The 25,445-nt window shown below is 32.4% G+C and overlaps 3 protein-coding genes across 3 annotated transcripts; 1 reads left to right on the top strand and 2 right to left on the bottom strand.

Moving 5' to 3' along the window:
* Positions 1-5,427: 5,427 nt before the first annotated feature.
* On the bottom strand, positions 5,428-9,046 carry LOC129919807 (heat shock 70 kDa protein cognate 4). Its single transcript, XM_056000864.1, has 3 exons — positions 8,580-9,046; positions 8,284-8,493; positions 5,428-7,760 (listed from the first exon to the last, which is right to left on the bottom strand). Exons 2-3 carry the CDS (start codon positions 8,486-8,488, stop codon positions 6,052-6,054), a joined length of 1,914 nt encoding a protein of 637 aa, XP_055856839.1. The 5' UTR covers positions 8,489-8,493; positions 8,580-9,046; the 3' UTR covers positions 5,428-6,051.
* Positions 9,047-14,382: 5,336 nt separating this feature from the next.
* On the top strand, positions 14,383-18,513 carry LOC129919811 (transmembrane protein 161B). Its single transcript, XM_056000871.1, has 9 exons — positions 14,383-14,540; positions 14,716-15,093; positions 15,156-15,235; positions 15,305-15,520; positions 17,345-17,461; positions 17,525-17,665; positions 17,720-17,894; positions 17,962-18,249; positions 18,311-18,513. The coding sequence occupies exons 1-9, from the start codon at positions 14,538-14,540 to the stop codon at positions 18,428-18,430; spliced, it is 1,518 nt and encodes a 505-aa protein (XP_055856846.1). The 5' UTR covers positions 14,383-14,537; the 3' UTR covers positions 18,431-18,513.
* LOC129919805 (membrane-associated protein Hem) lies at positions 18,509-22,288 on the bottom strand. The gene has a single exon (XM_056000862.1). It carries the CDS (start codon positions 21,998-22,000, stop codon positions 18,635-18,637), a length of 3,366 nt encoding a protein of 1,121 aa, XP_055856837.1. The 5' UTR covers positions 22,001-22,288; the 3' UTR covers positions 18,509-18,634.
* Between the last annotated feature and the right edge of the window lie 3,157 nt (positions 22,289-25,445).

Genomic DNA, 25,445 nt, shown 5'->3' with positions numbered 1-25,445 from the left:
AGAGGGAAAAACTAAATCTAATATCGCAATTTGCATATAAAAATGAAAAAAAAAACAAAAGTCCATTTTGAATTTTCTGACTTATTTGAAGACCTAGGCTAAAAAAATAAAGGAGAATAAATCATTGTCATTGCCCTAACTCCAAATATGCACAAAAAAAATCAAAAGAGAAAATTTTGTAGTGAGGACCTTTACAAGGTTATGGGCAGTATAATAAAATATATCAAATGGTGATTTTCAGTTTTACAGTATGTTTCACAATTTAGTTTCAAGTATGCAAACTAACAATCTCATTTACGTATACTTACGTTCAACGATGTCCAAAAAGTTTGAATAAACAACAAAAGTTCTAAACATAAAAGTTAATGGTATGCTATGAAATCTGAGCACCAATTAGACAAAAATTTACGAACAGACTTGAGTTAGTAGTTTAAAGATGTTTAAGATGGTCTAATAGCTGTTTATAAAGTTCGGTGTTTAGAGAACTAAATTTGTATGTTTTTCGAATTTTTTGACTTGGTAATGTTTTTACACTCGAAAGCTTCCGCATAAAAATGATTCAAGTTTTCAGCCTTAGGCCGTGTGCGAATTGCGTTAAAATGTTGGTTAAAATATGACGTTTGGTTAAAATTTGACACTAGCATGGTGAATAAAATGGGTTAAAATTTACCCAGCTGCGGAGCAGGGTAAAATTTGACACTAGTGGTTAAAATTTGACGTTTCTCAAGATAGAAAGATCAAGATAGATTTGAAATTATATTTGTTATAATGCGTTGATATTTTAAGAAATGTTAAAAGTATTAACACAAAGTACTTCCTGAGAGTAATATTCATCTTGAAAAATTGAAAATCTACTGATTGTTTGTTTGTTTTTTATTTTTTATATTTCTATTTTGTTGGCAGCTGGTGAACTACGAATTAGTATTAGAAGACTGAATTAATAAATTTTTTTTTGATCATAATTAAATGGGAATTTATCTATAAAATAAAAAAAAAAGTATGTGAAATTGAGAATTTCTTACATTTTCATACTAGAATATTTACCTTGATATATTTTCAACTGGGTTTTGTTAAAAAAATAGTTAATTGAATATAAGAAAAACCATTTTTGAGGGTAATTTTGTTTTATCTTGAGGGAATTTTATTCAAAGTAGTACCAAGAAAAAAGTCCCATTAAATACATTTTAACCCAATTCGCACAGCAAAAAAATAAATTTGATCCCTTTTTTAACCAAACGTCAAATTTTAATCGTGGTAGAAATTTTAACCAACATTTTAACGCAATTCGCACACGGCCTAAAAGTGGAAGGCAAAAACATCAGGAAAGAGTTAATTTTAGATAAGAATTGGTTGAACAAAAAATTCCTTGAGACATTTGTTAAGCAAAACAAAAACATCAAAAACAATTGTCAAAAAATGATGTTCTTCAGACAAAAAGGACCTTTTTCCATCTTAATAACGAAAATTGACGATTTCAAACGGCAAAAAAGGCCCCAAGGCGTCGTCGGAGCGGCGCGGCGTCGCGTCTTCCAAGATTTCAAAGATGAGATTCAAGTGTAATATTAATGGCTGTTCCAATGAATGTGATATTTATACACAGAAGCTGAAATTCTATTAATTCATAAAATACATTGCACAAAAGAAAACTAAATTCTGTAAATAAATTTTTACAAAATCCAAAAAAATGAGAAGGATACACTTTTTCAAAACTGATTTATTTGCAGAATTTATTTTTTTTTTCATTCGCAATTATTTTTTAAACGTTATGACTCGCGAAACAAGTTCCAAATTTCCGAGATCGGAACTTTAAATTTAACCATTATTCCTAAATTAAATTAAATATTAAAAATAAAAACTTGCATCAAAATCAAACTTTTTAGGTGGTCCTTCAAAAAATAAATTCAAGAATGTAATTGTTAGATAATAATCATAAATTAATTATGTGAAATGTGTATATTAGAATAAAGTTCCCATCTAGAACAAAAATAAAATTCTTATGACTGGTGTAGATAAATATAAATTAAAAACAACATTGTTGTTTCTGTTACGAAAGTTTTTCTGCGGAGATCACAAACTTGAAATTTTACTCCAAAAATTTATTTTTAACGTTTAATATAAAGTAAGATGATGTTGAGCAATTGAACCAAATTCATTGTAAAAATAAATCGTATATTATTAAAACTATGTAAAAGCACAACATCAAAAGGCCGAATCCCATAATTTAAATAGTCGCAGACTCTACAACTACTATTGTTCTAACAAAAAACCCCATAGTATTATAAAGCCTGAAATGTTACCGTTTGCATTATTTGATGTTTTCTAAAAATAAAATTAAACCTAGTAAAAGTGTGTCTTGTGCTTTTATCAGTTCGATATTAAAGCTAATATAATAATGTAACTGAAACAAATTATATTATAAAAATTATTTTCTAGGCAATTGGTATAATATTTCAAAAAATGGGTTGATGCATATATATATTTCAAACCGCAATCTTATATTTAATGACAGGTTTATTATTATAATAAAACTATATAATATACATATATCAAACGTGAAGATGTGTATATTTAAAGAAAAAATATAAAAAATAAATATACGAGCTTTACGTGTCGACAACTACTTAACATAATTGCAGAATTTTTTATACACTTAACATAATGTGAAGCGAAAAACGTCTCGTATTACCTTGGATGTTGTAAAGTTAGAAACAAAATTTATATAAAATAAAACAAAAAAAATTAAAATTAACATGTGTACAGATACAACGTTAGAATTTGATTTATATGTACCGAGTAGTACCAGTATTATATATAGTATTTATTACTGACATGTATTTGTTATTTATCATCCATTTTAGAAATTAGACAATTTATGTTAAGACAAATTGTAAAAAAAAAAAAATTATAAAAAAAAAAAAACAAAAAAATAATGTGTAAAATATTTTAAGATATAATTTTATTTAAAAACAGACTGACATTTTGATAATGATTCCAACTGATAATTAAGAATTGATACGAACAAAATTGCATTACATTTTTGTTTGTATTTTAATTTGTGACAGACAGGTTCATTGCACTCCTTCAAAACTTCACTAAATTTTGTTTATGAAAATTTTGAGAACAACAAATATATTATTTGAACGAAATTTATCTGCAAGAGTTCTAGTACAGCCATTAAATGCTATGTTTAACTTTAAAAAAATTACAATGTAGGTATTATGAATCTACAGTGTAAATTCTTCTCTAAATAGCTATACTTAATATTTTTTTACGTTATGTATATATTCAATTATCATACAATGCAAAACTGGATGTAAAATAATTTCAAAGTTGGTAAAATTATGGTCTGAACGACAAGTGTAAAATACTCAATTTTTTTAGAAAAAGTTCCTGTTTTGGAAATTCTTCCAATATCTCATTGGTCTTTTAGCCGTTTTTAAGTTCAAACATAGTTCCAATTCAGTGTAAACTTAGGAAATAACTTTTCTTTGGAGTTTTCCTAGTCTAGTTCAATTTAGTAAGATACTGCTTATTATGTTTCCGCAACAATGAAAACAAAAATGACGTCACACACATACAAATTACGTGATATAGAACTTACCATTTTATTCTTATACCATGGTCAATGGTACGTTTATGGTTTTGTGGTTTGTGTTTTTTGCGATATAATTTTGACAAGCTAAAGTTAAGCTGCTGCGTTCAGCTGCCGACAGGGGAGTACATACCATTGGGGCAGACGGGTCGATTGGACGCGGAGGGCCGCCAACGGATGCCAGGGCCCCACGAGAATTATATAGTAAAAAAAAAAACCAAAGAAACTCTTGGTTTTCAAGAGTTTGATGTCTCATTCCATGAATTTGGAGGAAACATTTTGAATATGAACTCGTATCATAATTTCAAAACCTTTTTCGAGATTTTGGTCAAAAGATATAATTCCCGGGGATTGTTTTATTGCTTTTCTGTAACAACTATGATTCTTAACCGTTTTCCCAGAATTTATTATAAAATAAAAGAACGCTTCTCGAACTGAAGTGAGAATCCATACAAAAGCACTAATACATAAAAAAAATTTCCTGATGCAAGGACAAATAATTTGTAGTTCATTATTCTTCAACACAGAAACATATCTATAAAATTTCAAAATAAAGTGAAAGGGATCTAAACCGTTTCATTGAACCGAAACGACATTGAGGATTATTGAGTTTGTTACCAAAAATTTTGAAATTAATTTAATATGGGAGACTTGAACTACTTATAGCTATCTTCAAAAATAACTTTAAGATACTAACATGCATCAATGGTATAATACAAGAACTCTCTAAAATGGTAAAATAACATAACAAAATGAAAAACAAAACTAAATCTATTAATATTCAGTTATTTGTAAAAATTATGAAATCAAAAATGTTTAAAAACTTTATTTCTTACAAATATTCTTTACATCTAATAAATGTTACTAAAATTAGGTTTGCAAATCATAAATTTTTATGAAAAAATATACATGATTATTAAAATCTGTATAATAGGCATATAAATCTGTATAAACCTAGATCGTTTAAATTTTACATTTAATACCTACAACATTATTATAATATAGTTTAAGAGTACAAAATCAAACAAACAAAATATTTAAAAATATTTTATCAATGTTCAGAAAAATTTCATTTCTTTAAATTTTCTGATCTGTATAGACAATAACTATGTACGCATATGTTTTTTTTTGTTTTTTATTTTTCAATATCATCCTAGATTCGAGAGCCATTCATGAAAATGCTTCATTACAAAGTCACTTACCATTTTTTAGTCAAGTTCACTCACTCAATTATATTCTCATCGTTAATGAACCCGGCCCTACCCATTTGTCTCATTTTGACTATATTTTAATACTCTGCTCCACTGAGAGAATTATTTTCTGATAAGGTGGTAGTGGAGATTTCCCATATAGCTTGTCTAATATAAAAATCCGTTAATATTAAATTTAGTATGATGAAAATTCTTATTCAACCAAAGAACATTTAAACAAACTCATAAAATGAACATTATATTCAATACTGGCTCTCAAACTACACTTAAACTTGTAAACCGTCACTTAAATCATACCTACATAAAAAGAAAAGAAAAACTTTATATTTTTTGAGATAAAATTAAAAAAAAAAAACAGACATTTAAATATAAAACATGACCATCGAAATGTTTAACATATCGAATTCTTGAACAAGCGTTATAAACATTACGTGTCAACTTAAACGTATCGAATAAAATTGACATTTATTTAAAGTCGTATTTATCTTATATTTTAGACAAAAAAAGCAACCAAAATGAAAATTGATGAACCTATAAAACTTAACAACACATAAAGTGCAGTGTAGATAGATAAACAAACAAAACAAAAAAAAAAATAGAAATATTATTTAGTTTTAAAAGAAATTTTGTGTTTTAGATAAATTATAAATTGATTTATTGTGAGGAAATTAAACAGGAGATACAAAACAAAACTAATAAATTATATTGTTATTAGCTGAAAATGGCCAATAAAATTAAAACGAGTATTCTTTGACTGTGTTATGTTTATTTATTGCATAATCCTTATAATGGCATACTATTCGGTCTTGCAAAGGACTTCAGTACATTCAACGACGTTTTTTAAAAGAAGGCATTGAATGCAGATACAGATAAAAGTACTCACAAGAACTTTGTAAGGACCGCTGGAACACATACCACAGTACACATATTTAAGGTAATATTCTGTATTATACACGGAAAGAAAAGAAAATAATGCAGGGATTATTTTATTTCTGGTAAATTTAACTTTATTTCAGGTATATTTAACTAATATCTGGTATATTTAACTATATTCTGATTAAAAATTAAAAAAATTCCAAACGTTATTTTTTCTCAGTGTATTTTTCTTCAAGTTTGCGCAGGTTGTCAAAGTCCTAACAAAAAACAACTCCAAGAGAGGAATGTCAAAGTTGACATCACTCGCCTGCGCAATATATTGCCTTATATATGTGTACTGTGGGAACACACCTCTCTTATGATTTACAGAGCTTAATCAACCTCTTCAATTGTTGGCCCTGTCGAGCCCCCAGAAGGCCGAGATTGTTGAGGTGGGGGACCACCACCTTGTTGATACATCCGAGAAATAATAGGATTGCATATTTGTTCCAGTTCCTTTTGTTTATACTCAAATTCTTCCTTTTCAGCTTGTTGATTTCCGTCTAACCATGCAATTGTATCGTTACACTTTTGCATAATATGTTGACGATCTGAATCGGAAATTTTTGACTTAACATTTTCGTCATCGATTGTTGCCTTCATTTGGAAACAGTATGATTCCAAAGCATTTTTCGAATTGATTCGTTCGCGTTGTTTTTCGTCTTCGTTTCGATAGGTTTCGGCTTCGTTTACCATTCTTTCAATATCTTCTTTGCTAAGGCGGCCCTTATCATTCGTAATGGTGATCTTATTTTCCCGACCTGTAGATTTTTCAATTGCTGTCACATTGAGAATACCATTGGCATCAATGTCAAATGTGACCTCAATTTGAGGCACACCACGAGGTGCTGGTGGTATGCCAGTTAATTCAAATTTGCCAAGTATATTGTTATCCCGAGTCATGGCACGTTCACCCTCAAATACTTGAATCAAAACACCTGGTTGGTTATCGGAGTAAGTTGTGAAAACTTGAGTTTGTTTGGTAGGAATGGTGGTATTCCTTTTGATGAGAACAGTCATTACTCCACCAGCAGTTTCAATACCTAGAGAAAGAGGAGCTACGTCTAATAGCAAAAGATCTTGTACTGCTTCTGACTTGTCTCCATGCAAGATGGCAGCTTGAACGGCAGCACCATAGGCAACTGCTTCATCCGGATTAATTGACTTATTGAGTTCTTTGCCATTGAAGAAATCTTGCAGAAGCTTCTGTACCTTTGGAATTCTCGTCGAACCGCCAACAAGAACAATATCATGAATCTGACCTTTGTCCATCTTCGCATCTCGAATTGCCTTTGCAACCGGTTCCATTGTGCCACGGAATAAGTCTCCATTCAGCTCCTCAAAACGTGCTCTTGTTATGGAGGTATAAAAATCAATGCCATCGCACAGTGAATCGATTTCTATGCTTGCTTGAGAAGATGCTGATAATGTTCGCTTGGCTCTTTCGCAAGCAGTTCGCAAGCGTCGCAATGCGCGTTTATTTGCTGTCAAGTCTTTTTTATGCTTTCGCTGAAATTCTTGCACAAAATGATTGACCATTCTATTATCAAAGTCCTCACCACCCAAGTGCGTATCACCAGCAGTAGACTTAACTTCGAATATACCATCTTGAATGGTAAGAATGCTAACGTCAAATGTTCCACCGCCAAGATCAAAAATCAAGACATTTCGCTCGATGTCACCTTTTTTGTCTAAACCATAAGCAATAGCTGCAGCCGTTGGCTCATTTATTATCCTTAGGACATTGAGGCCAGCTATTGCGCCAGCATCTTTTGTAGCCTGACGCTGTGAATCATTGAAATACGCTGGTACAGTTATCACAGCATCTTTGACAGTTTTGCCCATATAAGCTTCTGCAGTTTCTCTCATTTTTGTCAAGACCATTGAGGAAACTTCTTCAGGGAAGAATGACTTTTTCTCCCCTTTATACTCAACTTGGAGTTTTGGTTTGCCATCACTGTTTATAACCTCAAATGGCCAATGTTTCATATCGCTTTGTACCGTTGTATCATCAAATTTGCGCCCAATCAAACGCTTGGCATCTGAAATTGAATATCGTACTCAAATAATGCAAATTGCAAACGTTTTATTTTTAAAATATTTTGTGTTTATTTTTGCTCAATTTCATAACAACAACAAAACTATCAATAAACAGCAAGATGTCATTGAAATATTGTTGCTTCCCCGTGCATTGCTGTGTATAGATATATTAACGAATACATAAACATTAAACATTTATAGCTGCATAATCGAATTGCATTCGACGACACAGATGCAAAAAAACATGACACAAAATAAATGAAATTAGCATCTCTCTAGAAGTTACAAGACACAAGAAACTAAAGTGTCTATTTATATCGTGGATAAGTTGAGATAAGTAGATTTGTAGGTAGGTACTAAAAGTGTAATTTTTTTCGTTTTTATATGTTAACAGCCACCTATGAATAATATAGAATATTCGTGATCAAATTCTAAACTTGCGCTATATTTTATGCATCTGCGTGTTAAAAACATCATGCTCTACGGTACAAGATCGCTCGCAACAACACATTTATTTATGCTTACCAAAGATTGTATTGTTTGGATTCATTGCTACTTGGTTTTTGGCAGCGTCTCCAATTAGACGTTCTGTGTCAGTGAACGCCACATATGACGGGGTGACCCTGTTACCCTGATCATTGGCAATTATTTCGACCTTGCCATGTTGAAAGACCCCAACACATGAATACGTCGTTCCAAGATCAATGCCAACAGCCGGAACTTTAGCCATTCTGTCTGCAAGATATAAATTATGCACACGAGTATGTTAGAATATTTGGCTTATGGGACACAATTCGATCGTTACGTAACCAATTAGTTACCTTAAGTTTTAATTTAAAAAGCAAATCGGTATAAATATAACGATATTACTATGAAAACTATTACAAAAGTAACGAATTGTAAAAATTCAATAGTTTTCTCCTTTTGCAGCTCCACTGCGTCCACTAGATATATTTTTCCGATAGAATTTTTCAATGCAGAATTTATAGTATTCTATTACTATTATTTGATTTACTTGAATTTTAATGTTTCTGAGAAAAATCTTATCACAACTGATCGCCAAAGAAATCAAAAGTCGAATGATGTAGTACAACTTGGTCAAGGAACGAGCACAATTCAAATGTATAATGCACTCAAACACTATTTAAATTATAGCCCAAGAGAAGAGAATCTGGAACACTTGTTGGCAATGAAGGCGAACAAATGAAATTGAAAATATATTTTAGCTTGCCAATTTGCAACGCATGTGCTTAAGAAATAGCATCGACGCACGGCTTTAAAGCACAACATAATGTGATCGTGCCAAGGCGGAAAACGAAAGCACTAGACTTTCATTGAAGATGCATAGACTAGTCAACATTGGGTGTGCTGTTTTAAAATTCTATTTCCGATGTCCTACTACTTCCTGTTGTTGCTTGGGGTGGGTTTTAGCTCATTTTGTAGGTGCCACCCCTGCATTCAGCAAAATAGTAAAAATTGTCATTTTTATTTTCAGTACTAATTGTCAACACAGGGCTCCCACTTTGCATACATACGTACTATTACTGTAGAATCTAAAGAACTAATGAGGAATAACAAATTTCTTTATTTTTAAGTATATTTTTGGAATAAAAATTAGGTTATTTGGAAATACTGCGCTTAATTTTAGCAGACATTTTTTCTTCATTCATCAGATAAAAAATGTACAAATAGAAATGAAAATATGACTTTTTAGATCGAGCCCTAATTCTTGAATAAAGGAATAACCACACCGGAAAGGTATGAACAAATTTCAAACCGGAATATCAACATTCAGGTGTGAAGCTTCTAAATAACTATCTAGGCATTGTACATAAATGATCTTAATAGTTTTTGTAGAACGACAAAATAATTCAGGAAAAATCAAAATGTACGCTGATGTTATCGAGTTAAATAGTAAAGATAAACATATAAAGTTAAAGGTGATAACGTTTACTTTTGAAAATCAGAAGTGTTTCGGGTAAACATTTGGGAGTTTTCTCATGCCACCTTATTTAAAATTATAAGTGTTCTATAACGTTTCGCAGGCTTGGGGATGATCTAAAAAGTTTCGATGTGAAAGATATAGTTCTAAACTTTGAAGGAAGACGATGTTTCCTTTATTCTTTTAGGCAATCTCAAGAATCTATCAAGCAGTATCTAGCTGTTTAAGGCCCTACAATTTTGCATTAGGTGTCGTTCAAAAATGTGTGACACGGCAGCCAAAGGCTTAAAAAAATGGTATGTGAGAAAGATTCTTAGTTTTTACTCATCTTATTAACCGACCTCTAAAAAAAAAACGTGTGTGCACACCTGGTAGATTTGTCAATTTTTAATGTGCTTACCTCAAAAGATATAACATGTTTAAAAAAGAACATGTTTTCACCGTTATCTCAGAATTTTGAATATGAAATTAATTGAAGTTTTGTACAATTATATTTTATTTAATCCGCAGTATAAATTTAATTTATCTATCTATTAAAACAAAAAAGTTATAATCAATTGATTTTTCCTACTTTTTCCACTACGATACTAAAGAATTTTTCACTCTAAAAACAAAAATTGTTAGAAATTAAAACAACCACCCAAGATTTTGACAACTATTCCTGAAAGAAGTGTATAGATGCACAGTACACATAAAAAGGTAATATATTCCGAACTGACAGTGGTCGCCAAATTGTCAAAACATGACAATTTGGCGACCAATGTCAACTACCGTAATTCTTAATTGTTTAAATTACCGACGAAAAACGCACAAAAACCGAAAAACCACGCACACAACTAATTTTTTAACAGTTATTTACTATTTTCCGAGACGAAACACGCAGAAAATTTGTTATTTTTCAATTTATAATTTTTTCAAATGACATTTTATAAATTAAAGGCTTGGCCACACCGGAGGGTATGAGGTAGCGGTACGGGTAGCGGTAACGATATTTGTATTAAAAAAATTCCACATCTGAACGTTGATGTGTCAGTTTGGAATTTTGTTCATACAAGTACCGTTACCGCTACCCGTACCGCTACCGTATACCCTCTGGTGTGGCCAAGCCTTTAAAACAAAAACAAATTTCCTGTTTACTGCGATTGAAATATAAAAATTAAAGGCCGGCCTGACAGATTGGTGCCCATTTTTTGACAAACAAATTTTGACATTTTTCGGAATATATTACCTTATTATGTGTACTGTGGTATAGATGTATCGGTAATCACTCCCTTTTTACTCCTTAAAAATTTTAGTATCGAAGAATTCACTCCAAAAATTCACTCATTTTTGGAGTGAAAACTTCTTTAGTATCGTAGTGATTTGAAACAAGATGAAACGAAAAAGGCGTTTCAATAGAAAGATAAATGAAATTTGTACTATAGATAGGTAATTAAATAATCTATAATTGTTCAAAATTTCAATTAATTTCGTATTCAATATCCTCAGATAACGGTAAAAAGATGCTCTCTTTCAAAACACGTTATATCTTTTGATCTAGAGCACACAAACATTTTATTTGACTTTTATACGCATGCTGTTAATATTACCTTGCATTTGATATATCACACATAACGGTAAATGCTCTACAAGTTACACAATCTTAAATTGAAAAACTTGAAAAATACCTCAAGACACCTGTGGAGGTCTGTTGCCGATAACTAGCCACCAGTCAGTGTAGGAAGTATTCTTAATTTTTTTTTTTGCTTTTTTGATGAAAAGTGATTTGGTTAAAAAAAAATCTAGCTCTTTTTGTAGATGTTGTATAGACTTTCAGATGATATAAAATTAATATAGGTTTTCATATAAATAACATGGATTTAAAAGTGATAGAATAAACAAAAGGTAGATTTTTTCTTTTTTTTTGCAAGAAAAACTTCTACCACGTGTGAATTGCACACATGATTTTTTTTTTAAATTTTGGATTTCTTTTCGGAGTGATTATATAGTAAGGACAGGAGTGACACTTTTTAAATTTTGCAAAAATAAAAAATAAAATGTTCTTAAAATGCATTTATTTTCTACCGCAAATTGAAAACAAAAATATTTATTGCAAATTTCAATTTTTTGAAAAAAAAAATAGTATCAATATTTTTATTTGAGCATTATTGATATTGAAAAAAAAAAGTTATTTTACAACAAATTAAAAAAACGCACTTACATTTTTTTTTATTCAGCAAATGTATGTTTTGGCTCCAAAAAAAGTGATGTTGCGTAAACTCATGTCGTTTTCTTTCACTCTATTAAGGAGTACTCTAAATTTTAACTCCTTTTTCTGGAGTGAAAGAACATAATGAGAGTAATTTTTTTTTATGTAATTGTGTGTGTGACAAGGCAAAAATGGATAATTTCCTTGAAAAAAATAGGGCCTAGGGAAAACATTTTATGAATTGAAAAGAAAAATTAATATTAATAACATATGAAGCATAATACACGAAGACGGAAGGCGCAGAAATCATCTTCCAATTTCCTCTTGATTTTCGTTTCGGTGCGTAACGCGCTTCTACGCGTATTATTTTTTTGAAGACGCAAATTTGAGTTATTTTCTTTGGTTTTATTTTGTTCTTGTTTTCGTATGACGACTTCTACAGGAAGACGTAGACGCACGAAATGCACATAAGAACAAGAGAGAGAGAAAGATCGATTTCTCCTTTGCTCTTGTGTGCATCTTGTGCGTCTACATCTTCGTGTAGAAGCAGACTATGTATTTTAATTCCAAAAAAAAAAACAACTCCCGTGCGGGGTCTATGTGCAACGAAAACTTTTGAATAAATTAAAAACGTTGCTATACATGCAAATAATACACAACCGACGAAAAAGATTCCGCAACCGACGAAATAAAATAAAGCAGAACAGCAAAAAAAAAAAGAACAAAATCAAAGGGACTCGTCAAAAAGAGTAACAAAATATTTTACCGGAGACTCACGGTATTATGCTTCTAATCGGTTTTTCAGCCTAATTGACACACTAAGGGCCAATTTATTGAGCCTCCATTAAATTTTGAAATTTATCGCTTTAGTTAACGGCCTCGTTAAACTATTGTCGCCTTTAAGTATACATCATTAAAAATTCATTTAATTCACTCTTCATTAGTTAAAGTCCTTACTTTTAATGGAAACTTTAAATTTAAAACTCTGTTAAAAATATCCTAGGGATTTTTTATTTTGTTTGAAAAATAATCTGTCAAAAGCTACAATTTTGTCAAATCAAATAGATTTGAATTGGAAGAAAAATCAAAAAACTATGACCCATAAGTATTTTGCAGCTGAAAACGCCAGAAAATGCAAGAGATTAACGATATACCAGTGGTAACCAAAGAATGCTACAACCTACAATTGAAACCATGAGAAGAAGAAGGAGTTAAGTGAAATTTTTAATTTTTTCCATCGGTGTCAAATAACAACTTAAATTTAAGTGTTATCGGCATTCATCTCGTGTCATTGGTTTAGAAGTAAGCTTTATATCTCTTCTTCTCATGGCTTCAATTGCAATGTTATGTATGTTATGTATGTATTATGCAGCATCTCAAAAATGATTAGTTTTGAAGTGGAGAATATAATCTAGTAGATCTAGTATTATCTGTGCGAAGTAGACAAGAAATGCATTAATTTCTTTGAATTTTGTTCTTTTTTATGGTACAAATGCATGTGTGTATACCTACAAAAAATTCTAGTCTGGACTTTTTAATAATTCTTTAGCTCATTTGACATTTTTCAAATAAAATAATAATTCAAATAAAAAAATAAATGAAATGACATTTGACACTAATGGACAGTGAATAAATAGAAATTCTGTTTAAAACCTCCATTAGCTCTAAAAATCCCTCTTAAAAGGTCGAATTTGGTGTTTTAACTAAAACTACTTTTAAATTTAATGCTCAATTAGTTAATGATGCCAAACTTCAAAAAAATCCTTAAAAGAGACTGAATTAAACGAAATTGGTTTTTAATTTTAAAATTCCCTTTTTTAATGGCGATTTAAGTTTAATGGAGAGTCAATAAATTGGGCCTAAGGGTGTTATAATTGTAAAATAAAAATATCCCATCAACGTAGAAAAAAATGGGATTTTTTTGTTATATGGCACAGGCTTTTTTTTATTGATGAAGAACACTAGCGGAAAATTTTTTTTTATTCGGTTTTCAATTTTATTTTGGAAAAAGTGAAGAATTAACGAAAAAATGGAAGAAATATATCTGACGGAATATAATACAGTAGAAAATATATTCATAATGGTTGTTTTCTGTTAATAACAAAAGAGTTTGAAAGAAAAACTTTTCGCATTTTTCAATTTTCAAACAAAATTTTAAAATGTCAAACTTCAAATTCATAAGTGTGTGTGCAAATCGGTGTAAAACTGACTAAAAATGTGGAGTAAATCCGGGGTACTCCGTAGTACTAAAATTACTCCGGAGTAATTTTTTTTGTACACTTTTGTGGCGTCAAAGAACACAAAACCTTCAAAAGTGCAAAAATAAGTACTAAAAGGGTACTCTTATTGGAGTGAAAGAAAACGACATCAGTGTATTTTTTGAAAAGTCATAATTTGAAGCTGATGAATACGGACCTTACCTTAATTCCCTTTCGTCGTCAAACCACCATTTTTTTTTAATCTGGCAATACTGATTGTCAATCTACTGTCAACTGTCAGTGAAACTATTTTTACTTTTTTCGCCCGGAGGATTTGCAAGTGAATCGAGCTCTTATTTATTTTTGAATTAATTAAAAATAATGAATGAAAATATTAAAAAATCACTACTTTAATTCATATTTTATTAACGTACAAAAATAAATACACAAAATGGTAAGTTCTAATTTATCAACAAAATCGAATAAATTGACTTTCAATGATGAGTAAAGTAATTTTAAATTATGCTAAGTGGTTTTTAATTCACACTTCCCTCCTTCGCCCACACACTAATTTTTTTTATAGGGCAGCATACAAAATATTAAATAATTTTTCTTTCTATAAAACCAAGGCAATTTTGGGGGCACAATTAGTACTGACTCTTGTCATGGTCAGTGTAATTCAGAAATTCACTCCACACTTTTCCTTTGCTAAATGGATCCTCTGTTCGACGGGCTTGTATCGATATCTCCATCCAACCGATGCTGAACTTAGAACACGAGCTGGTGTTCCCAAAGAAAAGCCTACCAAATCCAAGGGCAACCATTACAAACAAAATGCCGCCGCCGAAAAGAGTGCCTCGACATTTCATGTGCCTCGTTCAGTCGATATTCAATTGGAAACATCTCCGGTCACTCAGAACGAAGTGGTTTACTTAAGGTATTTCACGGAATACCAATGGCTACTGGATTTCAGTCTGTATGCCGGTATTGTCTATGTTATTTCTGAGGTATTTGAAGTATTTTTGTTTTTGGTTTTAATTTTTTTCATCAACTTTCTCATTCATTTCAGATTTATCATTATTATTTCCCGTTGAAGGGAGAAGTTAATCTTAGCATGGTTTGGTGCCTTCTTGTTGTTTTCTTTGCTTTGTAAGTAGCCACCAAACTCGGACTGCATTTGATTATTATTTTTATTGAAAAGTTTAATTATATTTTCAGCAAACTTCTTACCTCGTTGACAGTACTTTACTTTCAAACTGATGAATCTATTGGTGAACGTTCAATGTGCATTGTTGCCGGACTTGTGTATCTTCTGGTAGCAATGGTTGTTTTGATTGTTGATGAAAGTATGTTAGAAACAGGCTTGGAAGATGCTTATTCCAGTTTTAATCAAAGTGCATCCAAGTTCCTCACAGAACAAGGTCTTCCTTCTTCGTAAGTTTTGGAATTTAAAAAAAAATTTAGCTTTTATTTTTTTTGTTCCTCTTGTATTATTGTAAGTTCAAAGTAGGTACTTTTATGAAGTTACTTACTATACATTTTTTTTTCAAAACTTGTAGAATGATAACCCCACCCTTCTGGTCAAAAAATTGTATTTATACACGGCAATAGTCAAATAACATACATGCAAAAATTAAAACTCCATCAATTTTTTTTTTGAAAAATTTTTGAATTTCCCTTTTAAAATGTACTGGAAATAAGACCACTTTGGCCCTTTTCCTGTACAAAGTACAGACTTATGCCCATAACAAAATACTAAAAACTCATCGAGTCCTTTTTAAATGATATACATATGTAGGTATACTAGACCAATGCAAATTGATTCATGAATGTGAAAAAAGCTGGTTTCAATTTGTATTTTAAAGTATTCAATGAATTTTAATTTTTTATTTTGTTTATCTGATTTGTCGGTCGTAACGGTTGCTAGAGAAAATAATTGTTCACAACTTTATTCCGATCGAATACGATCATAGCGATGTTGTGACTCAGTTCGCTTCAGTTTTCCAAATACACGACTTTACGATAACCAGAAGTCCTATATATTGTTTGAAAGAATTCAAAGAAAATTTATGAAATTAAAAAAAAAAACAATTCCAATTTTGGGATGCGAACCTTGACCACCCGAGTAAGAGGCAACCACAAATGTCGAATTCCAAACAACCAAAAATTCGATCTGCAGTCGACTTGCAGTCGCTACTCTTTCCTTAAATGAATTCCAATGAAAATAAATTCGCTACTTTTTCCCCGAAGAATCGATCCTTTTTAAATCTCTTGAATTTTGCCAAATGCAAAATGTCAAATCAAACTAAAATTTTGTAGAGAAATGAAGAACCAATTTTTTTTTATGTGTGAAATATGAGTCCCCGTACACTACAGACTTTCTATCGGACGATAGTTTAGTAGGGTTGGGCTCCTAATTTTGAATCCAATCCATTAAATCTAAGTTTCATAAATCCAAGGATTTAATTTTTTGTTCAGATTATTCAATTAAAAAAAAATGTATGTGGTTTTTCAATAAATTTTGTATAATTTACATTTATCTTAATTTTTCCTTCACAAAATACTTGACAAAACAACTGTACACTGTGAAAATTAATTTTACATCTGGATTTATAAAGTTAAACAAACCTCCAGAGAGCAGTTTAAATTTGTTTGGATTTAACGAGATTTGATTTAAGTAGTGAATATTATGGAATTGGATTTATTTTTGACGTTTGACATTGTTTACATCCAGATGTATTTTTTAAACTAGTGAATAATATGGTCTTAAGAGACCGACTAACCTTTCGACCGATAGATAGCTTGGAGTGTGAGGGGGCTCTAAAATAATTTTAAAGAACAAAATAAACAAATCTTACGTTGTTTTGTTCTTACTATAAAGTTGTGTTTATTCTTTTGTTTTTCATCAATCACTTGGAAATAAATACATTCACAAAAACAGACCTTTTTTAATTACCTAAACAGCCAAAAAGTATCGACTTTAGTAGCGACTGCGAGTCGACTTCTAAGGATATGAATAATTTTATGTATAGATATAAGCTGTTTAGGAAATATTGAATCAGGCATGATTTCAAATAGCTTCAAACTGTGAAACGATTATCGCCTATGCTTTTATAATTTTAAAAATTACGGAATGACCCCCTGATTAAAATTTTTGTGACGATTGTGCTTCCGTTTTTGAAGCAACACATATTCTAAGTTAAAGAAATAGTCAACATTTTTTGAACATTTACTTCTAATTTATTTATTATTTTCTAGTGGCCCCGCTTCGAAAATCGTCGTTAAGTTCTTTATTGCCATTGGTTGCGGTATTTTGGGAGCGCTATTTACTTTTCCAGGACTTCGCATGGCGCGAATGCACTGGGATTCACTCAAGTAATCAACAATTAACTTCCCACTAACTGTAATGGTCATTAATGAGTTATTTTTTTTTTTCAGATTCTGCAAAGAAAAACGCATCCTGCAAATTCTCTTAAACATCAGTTTTATATTACCATTTATTCTAGTCATACTCTGGATCCGTCCTATAAGTCGAAATTATTTAACAGTTCGTGTTTTCGAAGGCATGGACAAACCATTGTAATTTTTATTATTTTTACAAAGGCATACCATAATGTTAACTTTTTTTTTAAGATTGCAACCTGAGGCTTTTGAGACAATCCGTCTGCTGCTGGTAGTGTTGACGGTGCTCCTTAGATTCGCCCTAATGCCTATTTACCTGCAATCATATCTAAATATTGCTCATGATAGAATAGAAGACTTGCGCACCGAAGCTGGTCGCATAACTAATCTAGAATACCAAAAGAAGGTAATTTCCTCTCAAGAAAAATAAAAACATAAACTTGTTTCTCATCCCCTTTCTGTCTTCTTAACAGATTTCATCGATTTTCTACTATCTTTGTGTTGTAACTTTGCAATTTGCTGCACCTTTAATTATTTGCTTATTCCTGACACTTATGTACAAAAGCTTGGGTGGTTTTACCTGGACTGGAATGTTCAGTCCAAATCTCTTACAAGACGAATGTCCTGATGAGGACCCAGCTAAATTAGCCGTTGTTAAGATTCTCGAACAAATCGACGGCAGTGGTCAAGGAGAAGATGACCAGTTTAATATTCTCGAATCAGCACAAAATATACAAGTTTCCTGGACAAGTCTTAAAAGTGTAAGTGCAAATTGAACTACCATCAAAATTTCAAATTTTCTCATTCCGAATTTTCTTGCAGGTTTTTACAACTGAAGTCTTCAAAGGATTCTTGGGCTTTGCAACCTGGTGGAGTTACTTTACCCTCTTCGCCACATCATCACTCGGCATCTTGTACCAGTCCTATTTCACAAAGACATAAGAACCAAAACATTTTGTAAAAGAAAAAAACAAAACGATACCAAAAATAATAAAAATAACAACCAACGGGTAGATAGACTTAAATTGCATAATATAAGTATTTGATTATATTTGCCATAATAATACTAACGTACAATATCTACTGTTTGAATGAATATAAAATAAGTTATATTTATGTAACTCTTAGACTCTAGAATGCATTAATTTAAATGCATTGCTCCTGCTTGTAGACAGCATGGAATGCATTCCTAATCAATACATACGGGAAGCAAGATTCGAGCAAATCCATTGTGAGGAATGGTGACTGCTTGACAATCTCATCGAGTAGCAAGTAGATAGATTCTCGGTTGCGTGTGGCTTCCTTATCAGATTCCTGACCCAAACGGAGTAACGATGAGCTGGCCAATGCCAAAAATTCCTTCATGCGATCTTCAATGTCTTTCTGTCCGCAAATTGTAAAGAGAGCTCCAAAAATGTTATTTATAGCCACAGCCATACAATGAGTGTTATTCGAGTGGCCGTCCATGGATGCACGATAGAAAGAGTTGTCGTTGCGAGCCAATTTGGGGATAGACACTGCGACAAAAACCATCAACAAACATGCAATTAGATGTTCACCTTCGTCAAATTCGGGCTTCTTTGACTTGAGAGTTGTTGTCAAAGTGGGATCAACCTTGCATTGGAGCCCTGCTGCCGATGCCATTTCTGATGCGGTTTTAATCTGATCACCACCGGGCAAATGCTCTTGAAAGTCCTTCACTGAACTCAACAAGAATGGTATTCTTTTTTCCAACACATCAACCAGAGACTCGTGAACTAGATTCCTGAAGCAGAGGATCACTCCGATTATTGTCATTCGTTGCAAGACGTTGTCTACATGCTGAAGTCTTTTGAATTGGTCCTTCATTACTTCCGGCTTATCGAAACTTGTACGCAGGGTTATAAGAACCTCTTTATTTAACCCAACCAGCCCCTTGAGTTCCTGCACTTGATTCGAAATGTGCCACATGAGTGTTTCATTGAGCGATTTAATGCCATATGGTCCAACCAGTTCCGAAAGTGCTCGTAATTCATTCAAATCAGAAAATTCTTGCGGATTAAATGGAACGCATCCTTCTGGTGCGATAGCCACAAACGCCTTTTGATTCATTGAGTAGACAATATTTCCAGCACTCACTCTTCGCAACAAAACTTCACTGTACCAGGTGTTGTACAACGCAGCGATAGTCTTTTCGCCATGCGAGTCGAGGCTTTGGGTCTGTTGCAACAAGCAGTTGTTAAAAACTCTCGTGATATCGATGTGAACGTAATTCTCGACCGTCTGCAGAACGTTCATATAAGCTCGCACTGATGCCAGCAATTCAGATGGCTTGGCGATCTCCATTGTTTCCTGATTGAACATGACCATTCCGACTAAATCCCGCGAGAAACGATGTTCTAGATTCTGGCAAAGATATTCCCGAGGAGCAAAGGCAAACTCCCACACATTCACAGTTGGACAGTAGTTTATAGCAAAACACAATTCCGTGAGTGCCATATGCAATTTATCCATTGTCGTTAGATCCTCCCGAGTCTTGCGATAGCTTTCGTCGCCAGGCTTGCGGATATCATCAAATTGCTTCTTGGATTTGTCCTTTTTCTTGCGAGTCGATGCAACTGAAAGAATCTTGGCACAATGCTTTGGCAATAGTGCATCAGCCATGGTACATTGCTCGTCGCAAATTGTTGTAATAATATTCTTGGCTTCCTTGGCCATTTCCTCGAGGAAGATATTCACAACACTCAATGAACGCTCACGTATATGATGACGTTCTTCGGGGCACATTTCATGGGTGCAATTTTGAAAGTGACTGCAAATTAGGGGAAAAGCAATAATGTAACGATTTTGAGCTGGAAACTCCAAGCACATGTGAAATTGATCATCAAACATTTTGTTGTAGAAGCAGAATATCGACAAGTCTGAGGTCTCGACAAGTATTTCATCTAAATTATCGACAACTCGTGTATGGAAGACCATCGAGTCGAGGAGACGTGCAAGTTCAACATGCTCGGCGATTCGTAAAGCTGCTTTTCCAACACTCATATAAGTTTGCAAACGGAACCAGTCCAACCGGAAAGCTCTAAAATCAAACAATTCATTTTCTTCAACTTGTTTGACAGTCAAATTTGATGAAGTATTAAACAACGATGACAGAATCACACTCTCATCTTCTGGACAAACTTGTAAATTCTGCATTCGGATATTCAAATCGGTCGAATCAAATCCTGAAAGATACTGAACATAGTAACGTTGCATTACTTGACTGTACTTGCGGACTAATGCCCGCAATTCTTCCATATGAAACAGCAACTCGGGTAGTTGGCGATCAACCAAGTCCTCATTGCTTTTGCCTTTATTCTTATTGGCCGGTGGATTATCATTATGCCGGAGAAGCCATAAGATTTCATCGCGAGCCAAACACAAGCCAATGAATATGAAAATAGCTTTAGGACCGAGCAGACCTGGCTGATCGGTCATTATTAGAGCCAATTCTTTGAGTGCAGTTCGCAGAAACTTGCGTCGCTCCCGGTGCACCAGTGCTGCCTTCTGAATGGCAGTTATATGAGCGTCTTTAACTTCATTAATACGCTTGCTATAACCTTTGATTTCATTAAAGGTATTTTGGATGTATTGGTGGATTGGGAGCACCTCATCGCGGAAGAGTGCCACAACCCAACTGGATTCCAATGCGGACAGCCACATCTTATTGACCTCGGTATACTGTCCCAACATTTGATGATTGAGCAACAACCCGAAGATGATCCAACGATCCATTGTTTCCAAAGAAATGTATTCACACGACATTGTGTCAGTGCGGACGGCTTTCAGTAGAATAGCCGGATTGCCAACGAGACTGAGTTTCTGCATCTCGCGCCATTTGTCGGCAGTCGAGTTCCGCAAAGGGTAAATAATGGTCAGCGAACGAATAGCATTTGTAAGTAACCTTTGATGAGGTATAAACTCTTCAGAGAGTTTCTTTAAAGGAACCTCATAATCAAGAATCATTTGACCAAGTCGTGGGAAACCTGGATCGCTCTGATTATGCTGTAGTTCGTGTGCCGCATTGTACAAGCCCAAGACGGCTTTGCGGTCTTCGACGCGCGACAGCACAATCATCAGCGAAACATACGTTACCACAAGGTCTAAATAATTCTTGGTCAATTCAAAGTTAAGAGTTATGTCGAGGTGGATTTGGCAAGCATCCATGGTCGTGAGTAGTTCGCAGACATTGTCTTTAAAGTCGAGCAAGTCTACAAAAGTGTGATAGTATAAAGAGAGTGATTTTATGATTTCGGCTTTGATATTGACGATTGCCCCAAGTCCTTTGACATCGATGTTGGGGAATCGTTTGACAATGAATTTAATTGATGACTCGAGGGATTTTTCAGAGAGAAAACCGGGCTTGGATTTTGTGTCGCCGCATGCTTTTTTGATATTGTAGATGCGGGTGAGGATGCCAGTGCCACGATCATTGAGGATGATTAGTTTCTCGGCTATCTTTTGCTGATTTGGATAGATTGGTCGAGCCATTTTTTATTGTTTCAATTATTTGTGTACACAGAGGAGACGACGACCCCGCCTATCTCTGGGGGGAATTTTTGTTTTTCTTTTGTGCAGTGAGTTTTTTTACTTGTTTGGTTGACGATAAGTGGAATATTATGGAGTTTATTTAATTGCGAAGCTTGTTTACATATTTTTGTGCGAGAATTGATAGTTTTATTTAGTTTTTAATTGAAATTTCTTTTGATGAAAATGAAAAAAATACAACACGAAAATTTTTGATAAATATGACGGATGTATGATGACTTTTCTCAAGTGACAGACACTCGATTTATATTTGTTATCGATAACCTATAGTAACATGGTTTCACATGCAGAGGGCTTGATGTCATTAAGCTTGGTCTACAATAAAATATTCTTAGACCATGTACACACTATGTAAATTTTTTACGGAAAACAACAAAAACGAACTTAATTTGTGAAAATTAATGAAATGAAATGAAATTGAACATTTTGAAACCATGAAACATTTTTATTTTCAGACAGAAATATATGGTGTTTGATAGAAAATCAATTGAGGCAGATTTTTGTATTAAAATTAATGGTCATGACAAAAATAGTATTCAATATACTTTTTTTTTTTTGTTTTTTAGAAAATTGAACCTCGCGCCTAAACGGGGCAGATTGACACCCCCCCTAAAAAATACCGTACTCTCATCACCCTGTTTTTACAATTTTTTTTTTTTGATTTTTCGTTTTAAAGCCTAGTACGCAGCTGAAGCGAAACGAAAAATTTTGAAGTCTCCAAAGTCAACAGCGGACATGTCAACGAAAAAATACCATCGGGTATTATAGCAAAGTAAAAATAATAGGGGTATTCACGATTCGATGCAAATGGTCTTGTATCGCTGCAAAAGTGTAAAAGTGTAACATTTTCTTAAATTTGTACAGCCAAATCTATAGACTAAAATTTTTTTACACTTTTGCTATACCCTAACCCTATTGCAAAAATAAAATACAATGGTGCAAAATGTGTCTTTTTTAGTTGTTGTAGTAGAAAAAAAAAATTTTGCAATTTTACACCTTTTCGTTGCACCGGATCGTGAGTACCCCTAATAGAAAATAAGTTTTAAAGCAAAAACAAAACAAATTTAACTTCGGTAACGAATTTTTTTATGGAAAATTTCTTTTCGCCTCAGCTGCGTACTAGTGAGGGAACGCACAGAGTGCCGCGACCAGTGAGAAAAAGTTAAAAAAATATGATCTTCTAAAACCGGTTTTGAAAAATGCAAAATTATAGCTAGACTTTTAACTACTGTACATTTTTTTCTGTAAAATGCAACTACAGCAAGCTATACAACCCCTTTAAGGTTAACATGTCAAAAGTAGGCCACTTAGAGGTGACCTACGAAGCGCTGCACCACATAGTTAAATTGCTCCAAATAAACCGGTTTTTAATTTGCTACTCTTTAGAAGGGTAAGCTAAATTTATTTTATTTTTTTTTTGCACTCGAAAGCCTTCGATGGATCTAAACATCGGTTAAGTAACGGATTATTTCTCCGTCCCTCTTTGTAACAACTATTTGTTTCAAGCCTTTTTACACAATTTGTATGAAAAAGGCAGTTTTTGAATTATAAAAATAACTTTCTTTATTTCCTATGTAACAAAAACTTATAACCTAAGTAAAAAATGTTTTTACACTCTATTTACTTGCCATCAGGCTAAAAAATAATATTAAAAGAAAAAATCATAAAAATCAAACTACTTTGAACTACTTTTGCTATACTGAAAAAGTAGTTCAAAGCAGCTTTAATACTAAGCAGTAGATAAATATTTCCAAAGGAACGCAGCTTATACACAATTTGTACGAAAAAGGCAGTTTTTGAATTATAAAAATAACTTTCTTTATTTCCTATGTAACAAAAACTTATAACCTAAGTAAAAAATGTTTTTACACTCTATTTACTTGCCATCAGGCTAAAAAACAATATTAAAAGAAAAAATCATAAAAATCAAGGTGTTTTGAATTTTTTCCATACTTTGTCTGCACTGAATCACCGCACTGTGGAACGGTAACTCGGACAAAAAAACCTTTATTAGTTTTTTTTAATTTTATAAAATTATGCTGATTGATAATAAACAAAAGTGATCATAGCATTTTACGAAATTCATTATAATCCCTAAATGATGGGTTTTAGAGTAAATAAAATGCACGACTGGGGTCGCACGAACTTGCTCTTAGAGTTAAAGTTGCTGAAATGTTTAAGACTTTTTATATAGAAATTTGGAAAAAAAATAAATTTCGTTTAAAAAAAAAAAATAAAATAAAATCTGAAATTAAATTGCCCTCCAAAACAAGTATGCAGTTTTGATTGATATATTAACATGCATTTTTAGAAAAAAAATTTTCAAAATCGTTAGAGCCGTTTTTTAAAAAACTAATTTTTTATAAATAATTTTTTGGAAAAAAAGTTTAAAAATAAAATTGGTATGCCATTTTGTAGAAATCACTAATCAACATCTAAAAACAAAATTTCAAAAAAATTAAATGTCCCGTTTTCGAAAATTTGATTTTTCAAAATTTTTTTAAAAATCCAAAAATTATTTTTTTCAAAATTTTATTTTTGGCTGATATTAAAATTATATAAATGCTTCTTCACAAAAAGTTTCGTTGAAATCGAGTAAGCACTTTCGGAGATAATCGGATTTAAAAAAAACGGTTCTATGGCAGGTACCGTTAATAATGATTTTCAAAAAAAATTTTTTTTATTAGAAGATAGACCTTAACTTTAAACTAACACTTGAATTTTTTAAACAAAATCGTTAGAGCCGTTTTTGAGATATTTTAATTTTACTAAAATCGGTATATGACAAGTACCGTTATTTTTGGTCCAAAAAAATTAATTCCAAAAACCCCTCTGGAGAGTCGCCAAATAACGCTGCATACCAGGTTTGACATCAATCGGTCCATCCGTTTAGGCTCTAGTTCCTTATACAGACAGACTGACAGACAGACAGACGGACTTCCGGGACCCACTTTTTTGGCATTGTCTACCATCGTAATGTCATGGAAAAATGTGATCTCAACTTTTTTTTTTTGTACGAATGCATAACTTGATATATAGTACCTATATCGCAAGTAAAAATTAGTTAACATATTTTGTGGGAAATACAATTTACTAGAACTTTGTCTCATAACATTTTTCTCTAACACCACAACTAGCCGAACTACAACTACAAGTGATAGTCGCAAGTCCCCAGTTATCTAATTTTTGTTTTGAACGCTGAACTATAAATTTTCACTTTACAAAATAAGCGTGGTACGCTGCTGAAGAAAAACGAAAACTTTTCGAAGTCGAAAACTTGGACTTTAACTTTACTAAAATGAGAAATAGGATCATCGATCGCTTAAAACTGTCCCTCTATTGTTTAACCCACCGTACTTTATTCAAATATCAACATTTCCATTGCAAA

This window comes from Episyrphus balteatus, chromosome 4 (assembly GCF_945859705.1).
Source record: "Episyrphus balteatus chromosome 4, idEpiBalt1.1, whole genome shotgun sequence".
In the NCBI taxonomy this organism is placed as follows: Eukaryota; Metazoa; Arthropoda; class Insecta; order Diptera; family Syrphidae; genus Episyrphus; species Episyrphus balteatus.
The sequence above is the reverse complement of the archived record's forward strand: the minus strand, read 5'-3'. Positions and strand labels throughout refer to the sequence as shown.

What these genes read in the sequence shown, in the direction of transcription:
- LOC129919807 (XM_056000864.1), bottom strand. Translation starts at nt 8,488, where the DNA reads ATGGCTAAAGTTCCGGCTGTTGGCATTGATCTTGGAACGACGTATTCA. An exon ending in TCCAAACAATACAATCTTTG is followed by an intron (nt 7,761 to 8,283) that starts GTAAGCATAAAT and finishes ATTCAATTTCAG; the next exon opens with ATGCCAAGCGTTTGATTGGG.
- LOC129919811 (XM_056000871.1), top strand. An exon ending in GAACAAGGTCTTCCTTCTTC is followed by an intron (nt 15,521 to 17,344) that starts GTAAGTTTTGGA and finishes ATTATTTTCTAG; the next exon opens with TGGCCCCGCTTCGAAAATCG. An exon ending in ATCTAGAATACCAAAAGAAG is followed by an intron (nt 17,895 to 17,961) that starts GTAATTTCCTCT and finishes TCTTCTTAACAG; the next exon opens with ATTTCATCGATTTTCTACTA.
- LOC129919805 (XM_056000862.1), bottom strand. Translation starts at nt 22,000, where the DNA reads ATGGCTCGACCAATCTATCCAAATCAGCAAAAGATAGCCGAGAAACTA.